The 21,767-nt window shown below is 41.9% G+C and overlaps 1 protein-coding gene across 3 annotated transcripts in view; it reads right to left on the bottom strand.

Moving 5' to 3' along the window:
- Nucleotides 1–3,977: 3,977 nt before the first annotated feature.
- DPF3 (double PHD fingers 3) overlaps nt 3,978–21,767 on the bottom strand; it is a 165,174-nt gene continuing 147,384 nt past the window's right edge. For 2 of the 3 annotated variants that reach the window (XM_069858299.1, XM_069858300.1), the window contains 3 exons: nt 7,223–7,335; nt 5,915–5,996; nt 3,978–4,871 (listed from right to left, as the gene is read on the bottom strand). In XM_069858299.1, coding sequence (XP_069714400.1) covers nt 4,801–4,871; nt 5,915–5,996; nt 7,223–7,335 — 266 coding nt within the window. In that variant the 3' untranslated portion in view covers nt 3,978–4,800. Of the gene's footprint in view, nt 4,872–5,914; nt 5,997–7,222; nt 7,336–21,767 lie in introns of those variants that run through there. The other variant, XR_011337535.1, reaches the window with a different exon arrangement.

Raw genomic sequence — 21,767 nt, 5'->3', positions numbered from 1 at the left:
AGGCTATTTCATTGTTTTATTTTTAAATTAACTTTGAAAGTCTAATATTGAAGTGATTCATTCTAAAAGGATTGATTCTCCCCATACTTTTTGTATAAAATAAGTTGTCAGAACTTGGATGTGTGAATATATGTAGTTCTTCCAAAAGCACATTTTTAAAAAAAAAAAATTTATTCCACTAAGAAAAATCATGTCCAGCTCTACCTGGAACTTCCTTGAACACAATGCACACTATCCCTTTGGCAGTGACAAGCTTAATTAATACTCCTTTCTACCCCCATCCACTCCTCACCTCCCAAATGACCCCTGTCAAACACATGCTGTAGGTGTAAAGAAGACGCAACCGTCCCATAACATTTCATGGTGTGGGAGAGTCTTGCTTGAGGACAGAGAAACAATTATTTCAAAGTTATTTAGCTTCAAAAGAACAGACTTAATGATGGTTTTCCCATCTCAAGAACTGGTCTAAGGTACATTTAAAGAAATGCTGTAACTTAGTCCAAAGACACATGCAAGGAAGTAGAGTTTGGAGGCAGAATGGAACCCATCTTGTGTTTCTTGAATGTGTTGCCTTTTCTGAGCTACAGGGGAGGCTCTGTGACAGTAACACAAGCTAAGCTCCTCAAGGGTACAACTTGGATGCACCCCTTTTTTTGACCATTACTTTACCCTTCAGATTTCCAAGGCTGCCACTATAGCAGCTCCCTTTCTCAGCCCAACTTCCTACCATGGGGCAGAAAACTGGACAACTTAGCACACAAATGCAATGGAGGGAAAGCCAGAACCAAGCCATGACATCATGCAATATTGTCTGAATTGCTCAGTCTCTGGAACAGCCTGAAGCAGCTAACATCAATGTAGCTGCAATCATGGGCATGAAGGAAGCAATGTGCAGTTTACTGCATAAGTAAAGGCAATTTTCTATAACTGATCTTTTTTAGGTTGTCCACAATGGGTTAAAAATGAGAAGGATTACATGAATATGTTCAACTAACATATTTTAAGGCCATTATACAGTCACAGCTTGTATTTAAATACATCATCTCCCCCAGTAAACATCTGTTATTATAATAAGGAAAGGAAGAACAATTACATCATCCAGCCTGATTTCCTCTATAACGCAAACCTTTTTCAGTCAGACACTCCTGTAATTAACTAAGATTGCATTTAATTAAAATACATCTTCTGGGAAGCTGCCCATTCTTGATTTGGAGACTTCAAGGGATGCAGGATCTGCCATCCCCCATGTTAGTTTGCCCTGATTAGTGCTAAAATATTGCTTGTCTTGCCTATACAGAAGAGTTTTGAAACATGAGAGAGTTTGAACACTTCAGGGACTGCCAACAGACTTGCATTCCTGCTGTTGAAAGAGAGAAAAGACTACCCAGCTAGAGTCCTCACTTTTTTTGCTGCACAGACCAGATCACTGCTACAAGCGGTTTCCAGATGTCCCTTACAGCAGCTGGAGTTGCCCAAGAAGTTCACACCAACAACCATGCAAGACAGCTGTCCCCAAGGGGATACCAGGTGACAAGGAACTAGTTCTCAGATTTTCTAAACTCTTCCTCACCCTGATGGCTGTGCCACAAGCCCTCTGCATCTCAGTAAAGCGGGTTCAGTGTTGTCGGCGTGGTGGATCTATCATTTCTAAAGTATGCCAAGACACGTGGCTCTGAATGCATGTTAAAAATGCCACTGAGAGGTCTGTCCCAGACTTTTATTGGAGACCAAGCTAGTGAAGAAGGGAGACTGTAGCTAGAGGAAGTTGTCAGCATGGGAAAGCTGGCATTTCATCCACTGCTAAAGCTACCTGGAGCTGCCTGGACACACAGTGACAAAGCACAGAACTGGAGAGATGAAACACAGCCAAACAACTGAAAGTAAGTACCCCGTTACACTGATTTCAAACAGCAAACACTGAAGATCTAGCAATCTCCCCTTCCTTCATACCTCATTAGTGATTAATTTCAGCAAGGCCACTGAGGAATATTTCCAAACTTGAAAGACACTGTTCCCTGCAGAATAGTTGTGGGAGGAGAAAACAGTCATTGGTATGGATCAAAACCTCAAAATAGGAAAGCAGGCGTGCATGAAGAGCACAGATCATTAACACCATCTCTGTCACAGCCATGGAAAGCACTGGCTTTCTGCACCAGCTGGTGCCACCAGCAGGGATACCTGAGACTTAGGTGATGGGCCATCATTGTCTCCCTAACATACTGGCTAAAACAATGTGCATTTTCCACCCTGTTTTTTATTCTACTCCTCTCCCAAGGTCAATTCAAATGCCAGGAAACTGGAGGATGACAGGTCTTTGATGATGGAGCTCCTTAAGCCCAGCAGGCCTGGTAGGTGAGCACCAGCCCAAACATTAACCTACCACCACCACAAACCCTTTCTCCAGTGCGCACACTTCTCAGCCTCTGTCCCTTCTGCCAAACACTCACTTTTCATGAAAGTGTCCTGGTGAACACACACACACTTGCACTCCTGGCCACAGCAGGAACAGGACATCCTATGAGCTTGAACTGTGCAATAATCCCAAAGTGCCAGGTCAGCAGGATTCGACCACACCAGCAGATAGGTGCAAATGCTTGCGTGGATGAACTGTGGTCCCTAAGTGCTCTCAAAGGCCAGGGCAGCTCAAGACTGGAAGGAAGACACTTCATTTTACATTTTTTCTAGAGTTTTGTCCCAATGGGTACCAGGCACCTAACACAGGTCCACGGACTCCCACTTTACCTTCACTGCACCTGACGCTTTAGGTTTTTTGTAGTCTCTGCTTGTCTGAGGGGCCACTATATGAAAAGGCTAAGATATTGATTGAATTTTACAGCCAGCCAGTGCGGCTGCTCTGGGAGAGATTTGGTCCAATACCACCAGGATAAACACTTTCTAAACCTTAGTTTACTAAGTTTTAAGCCTTTTCCTAACAGATCAAAACAATCCAGCTGCAATCTGGAAGATGTTGCAACAGTATGTGGGAGAATCCAGCATCTGACATGGCTACTTTCACTGTGCAAGCTGAACAAAATACAAAAGGTGAAGAAACTATCTAAATAATGAGGGAAAGTACAGTAGATTAGTACAGCTCCTTCTAACTAAGTATAATTAGCAGGAGAAGGAAGAAAAATTATTTCGCAGATATCCTTTTACTATGTCCTTTCAAGTGTTCAGGGACATTTAATTTTGCAGCAAAGTTTCAACCAATATAAATATGCCAAATAGAATATTCAGTGTCCTTACCTAGTTGTACAAGCAACTTGTACAAGCTGCTTAGGAGTCTCTTAAATTTGTATTATAAACACACTTAAATCTATGCATAGAAAGTAATATATGTCATACCCAAGAAAATGGTCATTCTGGGCTACTTGGCATTTTGGGGAGCTGCAGGTGTTTAACCTTAGATATGTATGTGTCAAAAATTCTTTAATGTACTCACTCATCCTCCTAGTGATGTCTTAAATTATTCAAAAAGAATCAACTGTAATAATATTTTTTCAGTTGATGCGCTTGCTTAATGTTTCTCCATTTCACATGTAGAGCTTTGCTTAAATAAAATACAACTGCGTCTCTTTAAATTTTAAAATTAATATTAAAGTCTTTCTTTTCATATTAGGCTCAGTAAATTATTCCCTTCTTTAGAGATGGGGAAGGTTATTTGCCAAATTATCATCTTTTTCCAAAAAATGTGATTGTCGATAATTTGGAAGCAAAATTATTGGAAAATTCAGCTCCATCTTGATAATTACTGTGTTAAAAAACAGTAATGCTTTGGATATACTGGAATTCCTGATTAGGCAATTCCCCAAATAAAATGCAACTTTCAATTGCAGAACATTTTAGTTTAGAAACTTAAAAAAAATAATCAAAAGTTCTTCATTTGACCGTAAGCCAAAGTCGTTACTTTTTGCAGATTGCTCAGAAAACTGACAATTTTATTTTCTACAATCAGCTTAAGATGACATTTTTCTTTTGTTCAGTTTTCTTAGCTAAACAGCAAGTCAGTTACCACATAACCGTTCACAATTTTCTGAGCAAAAATAAAATGATGCGTCTGGACTGTATGGTGGCACTGCAGTGGCAGTGTGTATCTGAATATCTTGAAATGTGTAAAACAGTAGATTTTTCTAAGTATGTCTGTGTGTTCGTACCATAACTATTCTTCCATCAGAGATACTAAAACCAGATTTCTAAAGACCTGCCAAATCAAAGCATCTGATCCAAAGGATAAAGTGTCACCCTTAAAATCTGTGATCATTGCTTCTCTCAGTGAAAACGCATTATTCATGACCCAGGAAGTCTTGAACTGATGCAACTTTCAAAGCCCCCTGTGAATACAAAGTGGCTGCAGTAAAGAGATTTCCAGTCAAACCTGTAAAGAGAAACAACTGATGCTGCTCCTAGCCAAAGTACTCACCAATAACTCCGTGGGACATATCTTATTATTTCTTCTTTTAAAAGAAGACTAAACAGAAAGCACAAGGCCACAAAAAAAATCACTTCTCCCTGTAGATATAACAACCCACCCCCCTTGTATAATGCATGTTAGCCTGTAACTGTAAGCAGCAACCATGCATAGTAGTGAAGAGATTTCATCTGGAGCATTGAGGAAGTACACGATCCTTCTAGTGGAGCCCAGGAGGCACGGCATTAGTGACAGTGAATACCACAGATACCTCTTCCTGTATTTGAGTGTTCATTCTTTTTGATGTGGGTTCTGTCTTTGTGTTCTGGATAGGAACAGTGTGCTGGTATGGCAACACCAGGAGGAAAGTGTTTCTTGACTGCTGGAGCTCCTCAGGCCTGGTAACCAAAAGCTGATGCTCTCTCTCTGAGCAGCTCTCGGCACAAATGACAACTCCAGCTCCCTGCAAATGAAGAAATCTTCATATAGGAATGACATCAAATCCAGACACTCGGAGTTTATGTCAAAATCAGCTTGAACAGGATACCAGATATTCCTAACATGGAATTGCTTGTAGTTTTCTGTATTTCTCTGCTGCCCTTGGTGTTGTGTATGCTGGCTCTCTACACAAGTTACAACACAGTTTGGGTGAGCATTGTCACTACATATTTCATGTTTTCGTACATTCAATACACCACTTTCCAGTCAAACAGAAACCTTTAGCTAATTATTAGCTTCATTTCAAGAACTCTTCCTCCTGATTTAGTTTCCTCTTTATCAAACTTACTAACATTTAACTCCTGAATGCATGACTGATTTGTAATTATTCTTGTCTCGCTCCTCAAGTAAGCTGCAGTCATTTGCTCTTACACATCTCCTTCTCCAATTCTACTGCTCTCTGCAGATTTTAGTCAGAGAATCAATAATAATAAGGGACTAGTTCCTCATCTACCTACTCAAGTGACAAAATACAACTAGTTGTAGGATATTCAGTTTGAATTCCCTGCAGAATTCAGAACTATATACCAAATGTAATATAGACCATAAAGCTCTCACCCTTCTGAGGCACAGAAAAAACAGAGAACAAGGAAGGTCATTCCTCTTAATCCCATCTCCTGACAACAGACTTCCAGCCATTCCAGAGAGGACCTCCCTGCCTGGGGCTTTGTCTCTAGGATTTTGACTTCTTAGGAAGTCTAAAGTCACAGTTCACAGGAGTTCAATTCAGTGGATTAAACTGAAGAGTCCAATATCATATGGGATATCCAAAGGTACTCATGACCCAAAAAAGAGCCATGTCCTGGAAGAGTAGGTAGACATTAGGCAAGATTGCATAGGACATCTCAGATCACACTGGACCTCCATGTAAATTAAAGTATTTTCTTTCCAGTGCAACCTGTTTGTGCTTTGCTACTGCTTTCTTGACTTTACATGGCCCAGGTCACCTTTCCGAAATACTTGCCTTCTCTACAAGGACTTTCAAAGCAGATTTCTAACATATGTTACCTTCTGGGGGCTCAAAGACTGGTGGATTCAAGCAATACATGTGATAGCCACGGTCACAGTCATCACAGAAGAGCAGCTGGTCCTGAGGCATAGTTGTTTGGGAGACAGTAGGGAAACAGAGAGAGAAAGAGAGAGAGAAAATTATGTAAATTAGTCTCTTGCTAAGATGAAAACATAAGCATGGTAAGCAGCAGTGCTCAGCAAGAAATGCAGAGCCACAACATAGAAACTAAGAGACTATTTGGAATGTAAAAGGCACCACGTTTTTCTGTCTGAGATCAACCACCACACTTCTCGAAGTAAAGGCAGTTCAATTTCTAACTGTAAAATTTCTCTGAGAGATGAAGGACTTCCCCTCCAAGGTGGCCTCATGATGCAGGAGCAAAAGCTGTTAGGCCACTGTACTGAGATTAGAGGACAGGCGTTCCCACTTTGCTGGGCTCCAATATGACCATGTGCTGAATTTCATCCCTTCAGGGGAAGTCTTTCTTATCCAAAGCCTGAGCTTAGCCAGTTCTTCAAAACTTAGCTGAGTGGCAAATGGACTGTGAAACAGATAGAAATGACATGATTCTACCATGTGGTCTGCACCTCTTTCATACTTCTGGGGGGAAAAAAAGGGCTCTGAAATACTGTATGACTCTGAACACTGAACAACTCCCTGTTTTCAGATTTCCTTATTTACTGCTAAAGCAAAACAAAATCTCAGGCTTCAAATTTATTCTCCTATAGGGAAGCATCTCCAAAGCTCTCCAGCCACTGCCCATTCTGCAAGTTTCTTAGGGCCAACCAAGGACCCTTAGCATCAGATTTGAACTGAAAACACCACAGAGAGGACAATGTACAGTTACAGGGTCCGGATCATTACCATCCCTGTTCAAATGCTTTCATGTTTCCCAAGTCTTATAATTAAGATTCAATGATCATGCCAAGAAGGTAAGGAAAATCATGGACAGAGAAAAACTTGTCTACTGTCTCTCAGGTTATCATCCCTTTACATCTACTCTTGATTAAGATATCGAAATAAAAACCAGTCTTTTGTAGCCCCTGTGACGTGAGGTTATGGCTTCTAGCACAAGCAGCTTAAGTGGCCTTACATGATACCAGTGGTGATTTTAGTAGAGACCAGTAGCCGAACAAGGGCATTGGGGATAAGCCCACCTCTGCACTCAGGGTAGATCTTCCTTGGAGATTTATGGAAGCAGCAGTAAAACCATGGCCCTCACCATTGACACAGTGTTTCTCCAGGGCAGGCATGACAGTAGCTTGCAGTGACACTTATTTGCGTGAAAAGGTAAATGAACTCACATCATTCTCAGAGGTCCCACAAAGGCTGCAGGATTTGCACTCAATGCACTGCCACTGATAGGTTTTAACCGCCTCAGTCATGTTTGTGGTGAACTGCAGGCAGGTCGGGTGTCCTGAGGAAGATTGAAAACAACCATCATTGTTAAGGCTCACTTATTGCTTGTTAATTAACCAGTATTAAATTTGGGAACAGAACGCACATGGACATTGACTGATCACAACATGGGCTGCAACTAACAGATATCAAAGAGGAAAGCAGGCATTAACCCTTTCGCTGCCGGGCACTAGAGAAAATCAGAGTCATCCCCACCCATTCCCCATTGGCAAAGCAGTTTTATTCAGAGCTCTTAAAAATGGTTTGGCATTCAGTTTGGGTTTTGTGAGGGGTTTTTTGTAAAGAAAATAAAAGAAAGGATGAAATCAGAAACAAACCTGATTTCAGAGAGAGGGCCATCCATCTTAATAGAAATTGGACTACAGTTTCAATTAGCATTGTTTTGACTGGACTGAAGGACCTGGCGGAAATAAGGTTATTCTCCATTTCAGAGCTTCCTTTCGTGGTGTCTAAATGGGTGTAGTAATTATATAAACTTTGCTCAAATGGAAGTAGTACTGTACAAAGAAGAAGCAAGACAGGATGGATAGATACAGATTTTAAATTTTTTAAGAGCTCTGCCACTAAAGTTGGTTGGCACAGAAGAAACCAAACTGCACAGCTAACCTTCCAGAATCAAAACAAGGAACTGAAAGGAAAAAAACCCAAGCCAACTCCCACAATGAACTAAATGAAAGGATTAAAGAAGGGAAAGCTAGCAGAACAGTCACATCTAATTGGGAAGGACAAATTGCCAGAGTTACAACCCCCGCCCCTACATGCGTGTCGACTCCAGCTTTGCAAAACAGCAGTATCACAGTGGCAGGGTCAGCAATGGGTTTTCTGGAGGGGAAAATACAAACAAACAAACCAAAGGTAGGGTCAGCATTCCTTCTGCAAAACAAAGCAAGAAAAATACACCGCTGAAATAGAGTGCTGTACTCCCAAATCACCCCTAACATATTAAGTCACCTGGAATGATCCATTGCTTGTCTTCTTGGAAAGCTCCACATTGAGCATCTCTCTCTGACACACACAAGCCTCAGCACCAGGCATAGTCAGGGGCGGGGGGCATGGGATGGGGAGAGCAAATTGCTTGTCTGTAGAAAACTTAAAAATACAGGTACGCACATCCTGCACTACTGTATGCTGTTTCTAGACACTTACATCATCAGGTGCACGATGCAGGTTCATCTCTAGCTGATCTGCTGTTCTTAGACTACAGATAGAAGTAGGAAAAAAAATCTTTTCCACTTCCATTAGCCTAAATGTCTTTTAAAGAGTGGGAAAAAAAAGGCTGCTTCTCCAATAAGAAAAAAAAAAGGCACATCTATGGTAGATGTGGGCATAGATGTGCTATCTTCACTACCAGGCCTCTTAGCAGTATTCTGCTGTGTCATCACATCACCCATCACCACCCTACAAGAAGCTTATATATTTTCTAGCTAGTGAATCAAACAGTTGCTGAGAATTACTGAGTAAAGCAATAATGCTGTAGTGAATATATTTCCTCTGTGAGCCCATGATACCATCAAAAGTTGTACTAAGGATTTTGGTGTTCCAGTTGTATTTGCATAGATATGAACATATCCTTTGCCTGTCCAGCAAAGAAATGTGTGTACGCAAGTTGTTAAAGAAATTGAACAGAAAATAAAGGAGATTTTTAAGGAAGGAGAGATCAATGACATTGTTTATATCACTCTTAAGCCTTTGAATAAAGAAATGCTTTGACAGTACTGATGAGTTCAGATTGGCTAAGAAGATCACTGGGTTTTGGAGCCCTTGAAATGTCAGTACAAAACACGGGTCAGATTTTACTGAGATTTACTGTGGACCAAGTCTAAACTAAAGTTCCAGGGACCTTGAAACCACAGTAGTACAGAAGGAGATTTTGTGACATGATACCTTTTCATGCTGAGAGGACCTAATATAATTTCTGATACTACCAAACTATCAGAACCTGACACGACACTGGAATCTTCCTCCAGATTTGATTTACAGCAAATGTGGAAACTCATTCCAACACCAGCAAATAAAACAAATATGCCACACTAGACATTGGGTAGGAATCCATACCAATGGCAGCGAGTCAGGTTTCAGAAAGGTTGTACAGTGCTGGAATACATCACATAAAACAACTCATACAGGGAGGTAAGTTAATCAGAGTTAAATAGTTTCAGTCACATTTGAAAAGAAACAGAAAGAATGGAATCAAACTTACAGAAACAAATCACAGCTAAATGCATATACACATTCATGTGCTTGCTTTCTAGCTACACATATTACTCATTGCAGAGACTTCAGCTAGAAATGCTCCCTTTCTCAAACAACATGAAGATCAGCTTCTCTTCATTACTTTATCTCTGTCCCTTCACAGCCATTCCTGCTCTTTTCCAGCTATCAGTCTTGACTGTCTCGTTTCTCATTTGCCTCAAAACCACTTCTGCACATTTTCTGTGCTGCATCGCATATCGATGATGTCTCATCTTTGAAGTGATTCATCCTTTTTGCCCTTCTTAAGAACTGCACTCACCACAAGACTAAAAGACATGGGCTTTTGTGGGCTGAGGATCGCTTAGAAAATATTAATAATGGAGTGAGGCCCATGGTGGCTTCTTTATAGTAGCAAAGAAAGACTCATTTTTGCAAAAAACTACCAATTTATTCACTCTCTCTCCAAATGCTATGACTATGAAAGAGTCCAACAAACGCGCACAGCCATGCCTGCACAGCCACAGGTTGCTCTCTGTTAGCCCAGGGCTTACGGCATGTCTAAGAAAAAAGGAATTCTGTTTGGACTTGTCTTTCTTAGGCCTCCAAGTCAGATACTCTTTCATGTTGAACCACATCTTGTGGTATATTACCCCAACCTAATGTCATTGGAAAAACTATTTTTACTTATGCCAGCATCATGATAGGGCACTGTAGCATATGGCAAGTGTCAGTAGATACTCAAAACATCAAAATACTTTTTCCTGCCCTTCCTTGTCACATTTGTCACAATCTCTTTATTTATTTTCCTGTTCAAAAGCTGGTGTTTTTCATGACCTATGAAAAAATTCACACGTACAAGACTACCTGGAGCTGTTAATGAACACCATCACTGCTCTATCTCACAGCACTCCTTGGCATTCCTTCTGTAGCAGAATACTTCAAGACAAAGTCCTGTAGCTGCATATGGCAGGCTACTGTAGGTAGATTCAAATGCCCTTTAAAAAAACAAAAAAAGGCTAGTTCAGCCAACAGTTTTGCTTTACACAAACAGCAGTCCAAAATGTGTGTCAAGTTACAGACACTGTGGTAGCGCATGAGCCAGAGAGCTGGAAGACTTTCTTGCTCAATTTCATCATTTACGAGGTCGAGATGAGAAAACAGTCTTATTTCACTAATCTGGAGACAAACAACATTTGCTACAGTGCAGGTGTGCAGCAAAGACTCTGCAGCTGGAACTCAGTTAATAATTGAGGTGGTGGCTCAGCTCTGGCAAACCCTGGATCACTCTCACATGTCTGTATCAGCTCTTCAGATCTAACTGAGGGAAGAAATAACACGTTTATGGTGTCACCGAAGTCAATAGACAAACCTCTAAAACACACCCCAGGAGCAGTTCTGTTGAAGGAGAAGGTGATATGTTAACATCAACAGTTTCTAATCTACCATAACTATCCTCTACCTAAACTTCTGCTATGCTGCAATAGCTATAAACAACATAGATAATAAAATTTGCAGTGAGAAGGTTTCTAACAGCTCATCCCTTTGTCCTAAAGCAATATTTCAAAGTATTGATCAGGCCTGAAAGCTTCCTCATATTTGTCGAAACTCTCCTCTGGGTCTGAACCCTGTGACTGAGATCGTATTTTATAGTGACACTCATGTTTCACATGCCACTGGCTTTAATTGTACACTATGCCCACCAGATATCTGCTCGGAGAAGTGGGAGCTAAGCACATTCAGGGACCATTTCTTGTCTCCCATACCTGGTGCAATTGCAGACCAGCAGTAAGGAGAATTTTAACATAAATATCCTAAAAAAACAACCCTCTAAAAATCTCTTCTGCTTACACTAGCAGTATAATACTAAAGATCAGAACAAACATTAAAGGGCAGGAGCAATCTGCTGCTCCCAGGCACTCTGTGACCAGTGAAGGCCTTAGAACGGCTCATTAGTGCTTCTTCAATAATGGATTCTGCATCACAAGATTAATTGCAGCCATGTGCTCTGTCACACCCGCCACAGACCATTTAAGCTAACAATCCAATCAATAACCTTTTCCAAATAAAGGCAGAGATTATCTTGAGGAAAAAAAAATAAGCAAAGACTCCTTTTTTAAAACCAACGTGAAATTATTTATACAGAGTAAAAGGAATTTTCACCCGGTTTCCAATTCTTTCACTTATCTTTGCTGAATAGGGGTGGGCTTTTTAGTCAATAGCATAATAAAAGCCCACAGGGCTCCTGGCTATATCACATCAGAATTTATTCCATAAATTGTTCAGGTCTTTAAACAACTATAAATACATATTACAGATATAATGACTTATGTCACAGGAACCCCTTCCAAATAATGGAAGTTTTACATGCAAAGAAATGGCAATATTTCCTCCTGCTAAGATTGAATAAGTATTATTGTGACCACTGCCATAATTAGACAGAATTATTACTGTTATTCATTCAAAAGAAGGGAAAAGTAACATGTAATTCTAATAAGGGATATGATTTTATGTTTATGATATAAAAATATGCCCCTCATATTTCTGTCTAAGGCAGCATGCTTACAGATATGTAGTGTCAACAACAGACAGATTAGAAAGGGCCCTTAAAAACCCAAACCATACAAGGACACCAAAAGGCTTGGTTCTGCCAGAATCTCAGGGCTTCAGGAACTTCTACTCCCAGAACAAGACAAAACACTTTGAAGAGATGGAGATCTTGGCATTTTCCTTGCCCTTGCAAGGTCGAGGTGTTGGGATGTAGGAACATAAGCCTGCCTGCTCCAGTGGGGATAATCACAAACTGAAGATTTCAAAAGTGTTTGTGGGATGAGGATCCAAGACGCCACCTGCCACAGTACCTCTGTGATAGAGGCAAGCCAAAGTATTTAATTACAGAAGAATATAACAGCTTTCCCAGTGGCCAGGGCAGGTGTCAGAGGCTGCAAGTGACGAGCTCTTGTCTCACCCCCTCCAGCACAGAACCCTGATTAATTCAGCTTTTTAAGAAAAACAAATAAATAAATTTTTTTTAAAAAAAAGGAAGCCTCGCTCACAGGCACCATTGGATTTTATTACTATTAAACAGAAGAGGAGGAGAGGAAATATCAGCACAACGAATTTCCACGTCGTGGTGGAAATGAGGAAACATGGCTCTTTCTCCCAGTGTCCAAGGCACTGTGTTCCAATACCACCAACTCTGCTACAGAAGTGAGTCCAAAAGGACTCAGGTCTCAGTGAATAGGCTGGTCAGTCTGATTTGGTCAGAGACCAACTTTCCTCTAATCTAATATGCTGCAATATGCTAGTAATTGTGGAAGAATTAACACCTTTAATAATTAATGGAGCTCTGAAACCATTCAGCTGTAGCAGAGCTTATAGTTCCTATTATTTCATTTCCTGTCCCTATAGTTATTCTGGCCAGCATGGGCAGAACTTAAACCGAGCCCACAGACAGAGAAGGGGCTCTCTGCTACTTTAGCACCTGGGGCTGGCAGACAGCTGCACTCTGGAGGTGATAGCTTCCTTCTTGGTACTGCCAGTTCCAGTGGAAAAAGAGACATAAATTACAAGCAATTGCTCGAATATTCGGCACTGGTAGAAGAGAGCTCACTTTACTTGCTCACCCAAGGGATAAATAATACCCCTGTTCCAAAGACAGTGCAATAGTCCCAGTTGCAATTAGGCAGGTGTAATTAGAGTCAATGGGAATTGAAAGCAGGACAAACCTGTATTTGAAAGCAATTACCAGCAGAGACCTCAAGGAAGTTGTAAAATGATGATGTGTGGAAGGTGGTACTCGCAGCTTACTCTCCTACGCTATCTTGCTGTTGTTTTAGCTGTGCAAATACCAAAGGGCACTGACAGGAGTGAGCTCCTACAGAAACACCCCTTATCTCAAGGCACTCCTTGGAAAATTTTTTGCCTGAGGAGAGTCTGTCCACCAGCTCAACTTGCTCACATCTTTGATTCTGTAATGCCACATAATTTCATCTGAAACATTTTTAAGCACCAAGAGTATCAGCTAAGACAAAGACCCTCGGCTACAAGAGGGTACATCAAGAGCAAAGCTTGGCTCAAAGGCTGCTCACATGCATTAAAAAAAAATGATGGAGCTGTGTTTGCACAGACTCACATGCACCCACAGAGATTAGCAACAGACAAGGCAGAGAAACTCTGTCTGACACAGGGCAGTGAGAAGAGCTGTGTGGGATTCAGGGGTGACCTCCACTGCAAGGAAAGAGAGAAGTGAGGAGCAAGTTGTTTGGGGCATCCTAATCATTTGTCAGTCAAAGCACTCTCTCCCCACACAACATCCCCTTGGTAGCAGGTATCACAGGTCTTAGAGGAAAACTACTTGAGAAAAGTTTTAGAACAGTTTTACTGCAATAGGTTTGAGTGTGCCTTTCCCTGAGTAGTGCACCTTTATCATGCACAGTCCAGAAACACACTACTTAGCAGGGAGAAATGAAAACCAGAAATTACAGATTTTAAAAGCCTCTAAACAGTACTGACAATTAACTCTGGTGTATACAAGTCACCAGCCTGGGACAACACCCTGATGTGGTCTGGCGATGCTGCAGCCCAGCTCTCTGCTCTGGGCTTGGGTTTGCCCGAGGGACGATGAGCTCTCCAGTGGTGGGGGTCCCTTCTGGCCAGGCACACTTGCCCCTCCAAAACCACCTGGGACAAGCTGAGATCTGCTGCTCCATTTCATATCGCCTGGCGGTTTGGGCTGCAGCAGAGCTAGGGTGGAGCTGGGGCACAGACTGGCTTCTCTGTCTTCCCCTCTGAGGCTGTGCAGCAGGAATTCATGTACATGCCTGACACATGCTGCTTAGTTCACTGCAAAGATGCTGTGATAATGGAGAAGTAGGGCAGCAAACTGGGCTTTGCATGTTTGCAGCCTAGGGGATTAGAAATAGCCCCCAACATTTAAAACCAAAGGAAATGCTCCACACCCATGATGTCCCACCTCAGAAACAGCCAGCACTCTTCTCCCTTCTCTTCTAGACCAGCCCCTGTTAGCTGCTAGGCAAAATGGCTATTTCTTGCCTAAGAAAAATAATGTGGAAGTACTCAGATAACCTCATACTGAAGCATCAGCTTGTTAATGCACTGGTCATGCCAGCACTGTACAATTCCTGGGGGTGAATTAGGTCAGAGTGACCTCCAGAAAACCCACCAGGCTGCATCAGTGCGCTCAGCATTATGGGTAATGATCTGCTAATTGCCAGGAGGAACTTGGGCTGCTTACCAACACCAACAGGAAGGAAACCTGCCTGCAGGCATCCCACGGACTCCGTATGCCTCAGAGCAGCTCCTAATAACGAGAATAAACCCATTTATAGAGCACAAACTGGCCAGGAGGACAGGCATCGAATGCTAATGCTGCTCAGCAGATACATCTCATGGGGGTTGGCTGCATGAGACCCCACCCCAGAAATACCACCCATGGCAGGTTTTTCATTTGGTTGCTCAGTGAAGTAGAGGTGAGGTAGATGGAGATGAAAATGTGGGAGTGGGAGGAAGGCTGATTACCCAGACAAGATGAATCACCACAACCTGGAAAGCCAACATCCCCTTTGCCTGGGGGACATTTTCATTACCCTTCAACAAACTGCAGTGGAAAAAACCTCCGGCGCAGCTCCGACCTCGTCACTATGCACTGCAGGCTCCCCAGCCAGGACAGCTCACACACCACAGAGCTTTCAATCAACTGGCAGGCTCACTAAACCCTTTCAAAATGAGCAACCAAGCAAAAATACTTGGTCATAAACACTAAAAATAGGAACAGAGGACTGGGGTTTATTTTGGTTTTTTAACTTGGTGAAGCCAGGTCTTCCTCGTGCATTAAATCTCCCTCCTTGGTAGCCCATTTAGAACATCTCCTCTCCCCTGGGAGAGCCAAAATCCTCAGCTATAATGAGAGGAGTGGGGTGACATTTAAAATGCTAGGGAAATAGCAGCCTTCTGCAAGAGCGTTGCCTTCATTAAATCCTTCCATAAAACAAGATATCAGCTCTGCCTCTCTTCCTCTGCCTTTAACCTGAACAAGGTCTCTGCCACCTGCTTGAAACCATGGCTCCACGCTATGCGAATACTTAGTCCTTCCCCAGTAATCCTGGTGTCAAACAGCCCTGTTAACACAGTCAGACACACAGCAGCACATCTGCAGGGACATGCAGTGCTGCCCAGAGTACCTGTGTTACTGAGTTAGTGCTCCAGAAGACTGGCTCCAGCATTTTCACGCTGACCTGACAAAGTGTGTCTGGCCCAAGCGGCAGCAACAGTGGCTGGGACATGTCATTTCCCTGGGGCACTCCAACCAGGGCTTCTCCACTGGGATTAGGCAGGAGAGCGTGACAGAGGCAATGCTTCATGACATGGGCACGTCCTCACTAAAAGCAGGCCATGTCCACCCAGTCAGTTTGGAGAGCATCAGGACAAGCCCTCTGCGTGGCTGCAGCCCTCCTCAAGCACCAAGGGCCGTAGGAAGAACTTTAGTGGTGATTTCACCCATAGACCAGGGAACAGGTATCCATAAAAGCGATTGCCAATGGAAAATAGGGTAGGCTGGGAGTATGCTGATGAATCAGGGGACAAGAAATGGGAGGAGGAGAGTATTACTAATCTCTGGAACAACTTTCTTTCTAGAAAGATTAAAGAATGACTCTAGACTAATCCCCTGAAGACACAGTTCCAGAAACTTCAAATCAAATGGCAAACTTCAGAGTTATTTAAATGTCATCATTTTAATATTAAATAAACTTAACCACTTAGAAGACACTACACCATTGCATAGGCAGTGACCTCATTTCTGTTACATGAGGTAACCATGTACCATCCAGGTAAAGAAATACAGCACGTGATGGGTAAATGGTTGATAACTGATGTGACCACGCTGTAAATACGGGAGATCTGACTTTCCCACACAAGCATAATTTACACCGTCGCTAATGTGATTGCATATTCAGACATAAGTAGAAGTGCCTCACTTAACTAAATACAAAAACAATTTGAAGCAAGTTACTTCAGTCCCTCATCGATTTAAAGAAACACCTTCAGCTGCCAAATGGGCAGTGTTCTCCATGCACAGCCTCCATTGTATGAAATGCAGTGCCATTAGCTGGGATAAATCCCATAGACTGCTGATTTTTTCATTTCTCTGTTAGTTAAACCCCTGTTTGGTTGGGAATTTTTAAGTGCCAATCGAGACTTCAACAATAAGGCAGCCAGTTTTCATTCTCCCAACAAAGTCCCAGCAACTTCGACATCTAGAGGGCAGTAAGAGCTATATCTGCACCCTGCAGAGTATCAGTACATGCTTAGTAGGGTGGGTGTGTGAAATGTCTCAGTTTATCTCTAAAAAATGCAATTTCAGGGTGATCTGAACATTTAAGTGAAGGGGTGAATTGGAATTAAGTAGTTTCAGTCAAAAACAAGGGCGGGGGTGCAGGGAGAAAGGGTTAAGAGACAACAGAGGGGAAAACTGATTTTTCAGAAAGGGTAAGACATTTTCTGCCAGTCTTTCACAAACAAGAAGTTGGACTTTCATTTTGGAGCAGTACCTTTCTTCAAAAATGAGCTTGTTGGAACTGTTTTTAAGAGAGGGGAAATATACTCACAAATTAAATGTCTCATTCAAGCCTGGGCACACTTGGCAGTGGTAAAAGAAGAGAAAGGGTCATTTCATTGAGAAAAAGAGAACACATTTCATTTCTCATCAAACCAAAGTCTTTTCTCCTCACCATGCCATTTTTCAGTTCATTTATTTGAACAGCCTTTTTGAGTAACTGTCCCATAAAATGCTGCCAGAGGCACTAAAACAATAGGATTTTTATGTTTCTTTTTCACTGGAAAAACACCACATTAAAATCCATTATTTGTTTTCTCAGAGCTCACGAGACCTTCTACACCAGATTAGCCAAGACAAAGTGCAGGCCATTCTTTAACCTATACTTCATAGCAGCTAAATATCACATCAGACTAAACTGAAATTAGCTAGTTCCACAGCGGTGGACACAAATGTCCCTCACTAAACAGTTCGCTAGCCCTGCTCCTTGTCAGCACCAGAGGAATTGCTTAACAGAGCCTATACAAAAGTGGAACATTATCATATTTAATGTCAGAAGTTATCTTCCGCAGTACTTTAGGGATCTGTGAGCCTTCTGATTCTCCTCTTATCCGGCTGCTAAACTGGCTAGCAGGACTGTTGCTTGGTGAGTTCTGTTAATGACAAAGAGGTTGGGGCATCCTCTCCTACAGGCTTGTCTGACCAGGTTCTAGGCACCCCAACTCCTCTCATCTTTAAGAGCTGTTAAGAGTGCTCATCACCTTCAGAATGCACTGTTAGGTAGCATCCCACCATCCAAGAGATGTTCGGCAATTATTAATTGTAGCTACAATGAGCCCAATGGGGATGAGTTCTTCTCAAAATGCCAGGCCCATAAGTATGCAAACAGTTACACAGGAATCTAGTGGGTGCAGGTGTCCCTAGCAAATTCTCCAATTTTTCGTTCCAGATCATCAAGTACTCATAAGATCTCACCCTTAATGGAAGTGAGAGAGGGATCTTGGACAGCTAATTAATGAAAAAGCTGCTCCCTAAACCCGGAGAAATTCCTCTTCTCCAGGTGAAGAAATACATGGCTCTGGATCCTCCAGATGTCTGAAGAGTACAAAAATATGAATTTAACTCAAAGAGAGTTTGTGGATAGTTAAAAACTCTCCTAAGCCTCCAGGCTGATGGACATGTTCAGAGACACAGTCAACATGGAAAAACCTGAGAAGAGTTGGGACCTGTAATGGATGAGACTTCTGAGCCAAGATCCAGCTGCAGAATCCACTGCACCGTAAAACAAGTTCTTGAGCCTAAGGAAAGAGCTGGAAAGACCAGTGCTGCTCAACACATTTAAGCCACTCTCAGCCAGACCTTTGATGTGAAGCAACTATGAAGCAAAGATTTAAAACTACCTGATGTAAACTCCACGGTAAAAAGTGCTACATGAACTTAAAAGCTATGTCTCTCTTGCTATCTGGCAGTAAAATAAAAGTAACAGTTAAGGGACAGCACAGCTTTTAACTATTTTGCATCCAATGAATTCCTCTCACTTTGGAGAGCTGGCATCAATACTGACTCCTGAAATCATCATATGAAGAAGTTAATGGTTGTTGGCTAATGAAAGAAATCCATATTACTAAGCTAAGTCTACAGCAATGCTTGACAAAACTCTTTGCAGCATTATTTAAAAATTCTAATCTGTTTCAAAAAAAAAAGCCAGTTGTATCTGAAAAATTTGGTCACATTTGTTCTCTTCCTGCAATCCAAAATGAAGCCATTGACACCAGCATACTAACAGCAAAAACTGAAGAAACATGATGAAGGGGCTTCACTCTAAGCAAAATACAACTCAGTACTGTGTTTGCACAGTACCTGTGACAGTACCTGTGCAAACTAGATAAACTACAAGGTCTCACTGAGAATTGCTTATGGAAGATGAACAGCACTAAGAAATTAAATCCTACTCCAAAAAAAACACTGAGCATAAAACATTGAAGGGAGGCTACATCTGTTCCTGCTCAAGATGGACCATCAGCCAGGATTCCAAAGAAGGAATATCCCTCTTCAAACTCCCCAGAGCGGCTGACTCTCAGGCAGGCACCAGCCATTCCCAGATCTTCAGCCCACCACCCAGGTTCAGTGGTCGAAGTGTATTGTCTTTTCCACAGCAGTACCACAGTTGGGTTGTAGGCTACCATAGCTATCTTAAACAACAGGAAACAAAACTGTTTCTAATTATATTGTAGATGGTCATATTAGCAACAACACTGTGCTCCAGAAACCTGATTTTTTAAAGGCAAATGCCATCCTTCTCCCATCATGGTGCACATGCCACAGAATCACAAAGAATTATAGGCTGCAGGGACAAAATCTCATCAAATAACAGATGATGTGGTAAAAGCTTCTAACACACAGCAAAGGTATTTGTTGAAACAGAAAAAAAAATGCAGTCAGGTCTTAAATTAAGATGTCACAGATGGATGGCTCTCATCTTACGCCATTAAAATCAATAATAGGACTAAATTGTGGCAAGTGTCCAGCTTTGGTGTAGCAAAGGAAATATGATTTTACAATAACTTCCAAGGCACAATGGAGATCTCAAACACATCAAACCACAATCTGGACATGCCCATCCAAAGCTGAGGGAAGTAGTCACTGCTTATGTGCTCTTCTATGTATACTTCATGTAGCTGATGTCCTATTCAGCCATCTTCAACACTAGGGATGGGGCAGGGTACAGAGAAGTACATGTCATTGCTAATGAGCGTTAAAACATTAGGTTTAGTGAGAAAGGGTTATGGTGGTTTTTTTATCTGGTGGATCTGATTACAAGCAGGGCTCACAGCTCCAGGATGCAAATTTAACCAGATTTTTTTTCCTGATTCCAGGTAAAAGTTTAAAGAAATCTTAAATCTGTGCAATATTCTAGTTCAGGTCAAAGTAAAGAAGTCAATTGGCTTTTGGGGATACCCATTATCTGCTTCAATGCTGACAAATACCTTTAGTCCGGTCTCCTACCACACTTGACTCTTAGCAGCGAGAACCTTTCTCCAGACAGGAAAACAAGTCATCTTCCTAGCCAGTCTGCCATCATAAATCTGCTCTGGGGCCTAGGGAACAATGGTCTTTTTTTCTCTTCATATAATTTTTGCAGAATTAAAACTTCCCTTCAGAATATTTTTATTTCCAGGGCTATGTCTTAATAGAAACCCAAACAAAAATAACAAAAAACCAGACTAAACCAACAAACAAAACACACAAACACACACACACACACAAAAATCAATCAAACAAACACACAAAAAAAAAAGTCCCAAAAATGTTCAAAGTAATAAGACTTATGCAGAGCTGTTCTCTGGAGTCTGACAGTCTGTAACAATAGTTCTGCTGTGGTGGGAAGGATCCCATTCATCTAAACAGGGTGTTGACAGACGTCCATAAAGGCCAATTTCAACTTTCATTCCCAGTTACCTTAGCAGAAATGTCTAGCTCTGCTCTCTGCATCCATCACATCAGGGACACTGAAAATGACAATTGAGTTGGAATGGGAGATGACCTACTGAACAAGAAAAGTGCACTGATGCCACAAGCAGTTTCCTTCCTTCCTTTCTTCAACTTTCCTTTCTTTGATTTGTCAGCATTCAGCTTTACCCTCTGTCCAACCTCCATCTGGGTCTCTCTATTCTATGCAGCACAGCAGAAAGCCCAAGAGGATCTAGGAGAACAACAGCAGAAGGAGCAATGGCCAGGGGCTCAGGATCTGTCATCACACCCTCCCTCCTCTCTCTGCTTTGAGGCAGGAAAAGACTACTTGCATCCCCATGAATTCCCTGTGGAAAAGTAGCTTTGTAGGCCTGAAACTCAGATTATTTTAAGAGCATCTGAGAGCAAACTGCAGAAAGGAAATTGGAAGTTGTATCCGCTCTAAGGAGAACATCATAGCTACCTTCACAGCACAGCTCAGAAATACAGTTAGCAACTTACCCCACCTTTTCAGCTGCCTCTGGCCCCCCGCGCCCAACAGGTAAAAAGGAAAGAAAGACCTTCTTAGCCACAGAACAGCTGAGGACAATCCAGTAAGGAGTCCAGAAGATGCTCTGTGAGATCCCAAAGGGGTTCCCCAAAGCCACAGTGACTCAGGACAGCAAAGGTAGTTGAAACTGCTTTTTGGTTTTCTCCCTCCTCCAATAAATCGGCCAAAGGCCATGCACAGGTCAAGACAAGGTCTGAAGGCAAGCATTTTCAAGTCATATTAACCTGAAGAAAGAGTGGAGAAACACAACACTAATGGGAATTAAGACTACACATGTGAAAAATAAAACTGCTGCAAGACACACAATCCATCACATACAGCTGTTAAAAATTAGGCAGGTAGGAGCCCATCTGTACAATTCCATGTAATTTCTACGTTGCTTGACTGGAGTAATTTCTGATATGTTGTTTAGGACTTATTTACCATTTACTCTGCCTTAGGGGCAGGGGTAGCCCGCTCCTTTAAAGGATCTATACCCACACCTGAAGATCTCTTAAAAACTGTACCTCAGCTGCTATTTTTGCAAGCAGCTGCCAAAGTAAAAAGTGCCATCTTTAGCCTCTACTGGCAGTAGAGAAATTAATGGGAAGGCAGAGGAAAGGCAACAGAGCTTCATAAAAATGACAGTATATATATTAGGGAA

This window comes from Phaenicophaeus curvirostris, chromosome 5, assembly GCF_032191515.1.
Source record: "Phaenicophaeus curvirostris isolate KB17595 chromosome 5, BPBGC_Pcur_1.0, whole genome shotgun sequence".
Lineage (NCBI taxonomy): Eukaryota > Metazoa > Chordata > Aves > Cuculiformes > Cuculidae > Phaenicophaeus > Phaenicophaeus curvirostris.
Note: the sequence above shows the minus strand (reverse complement) of the source record. Positions and strands in the feature narration are given on the sequence as shown.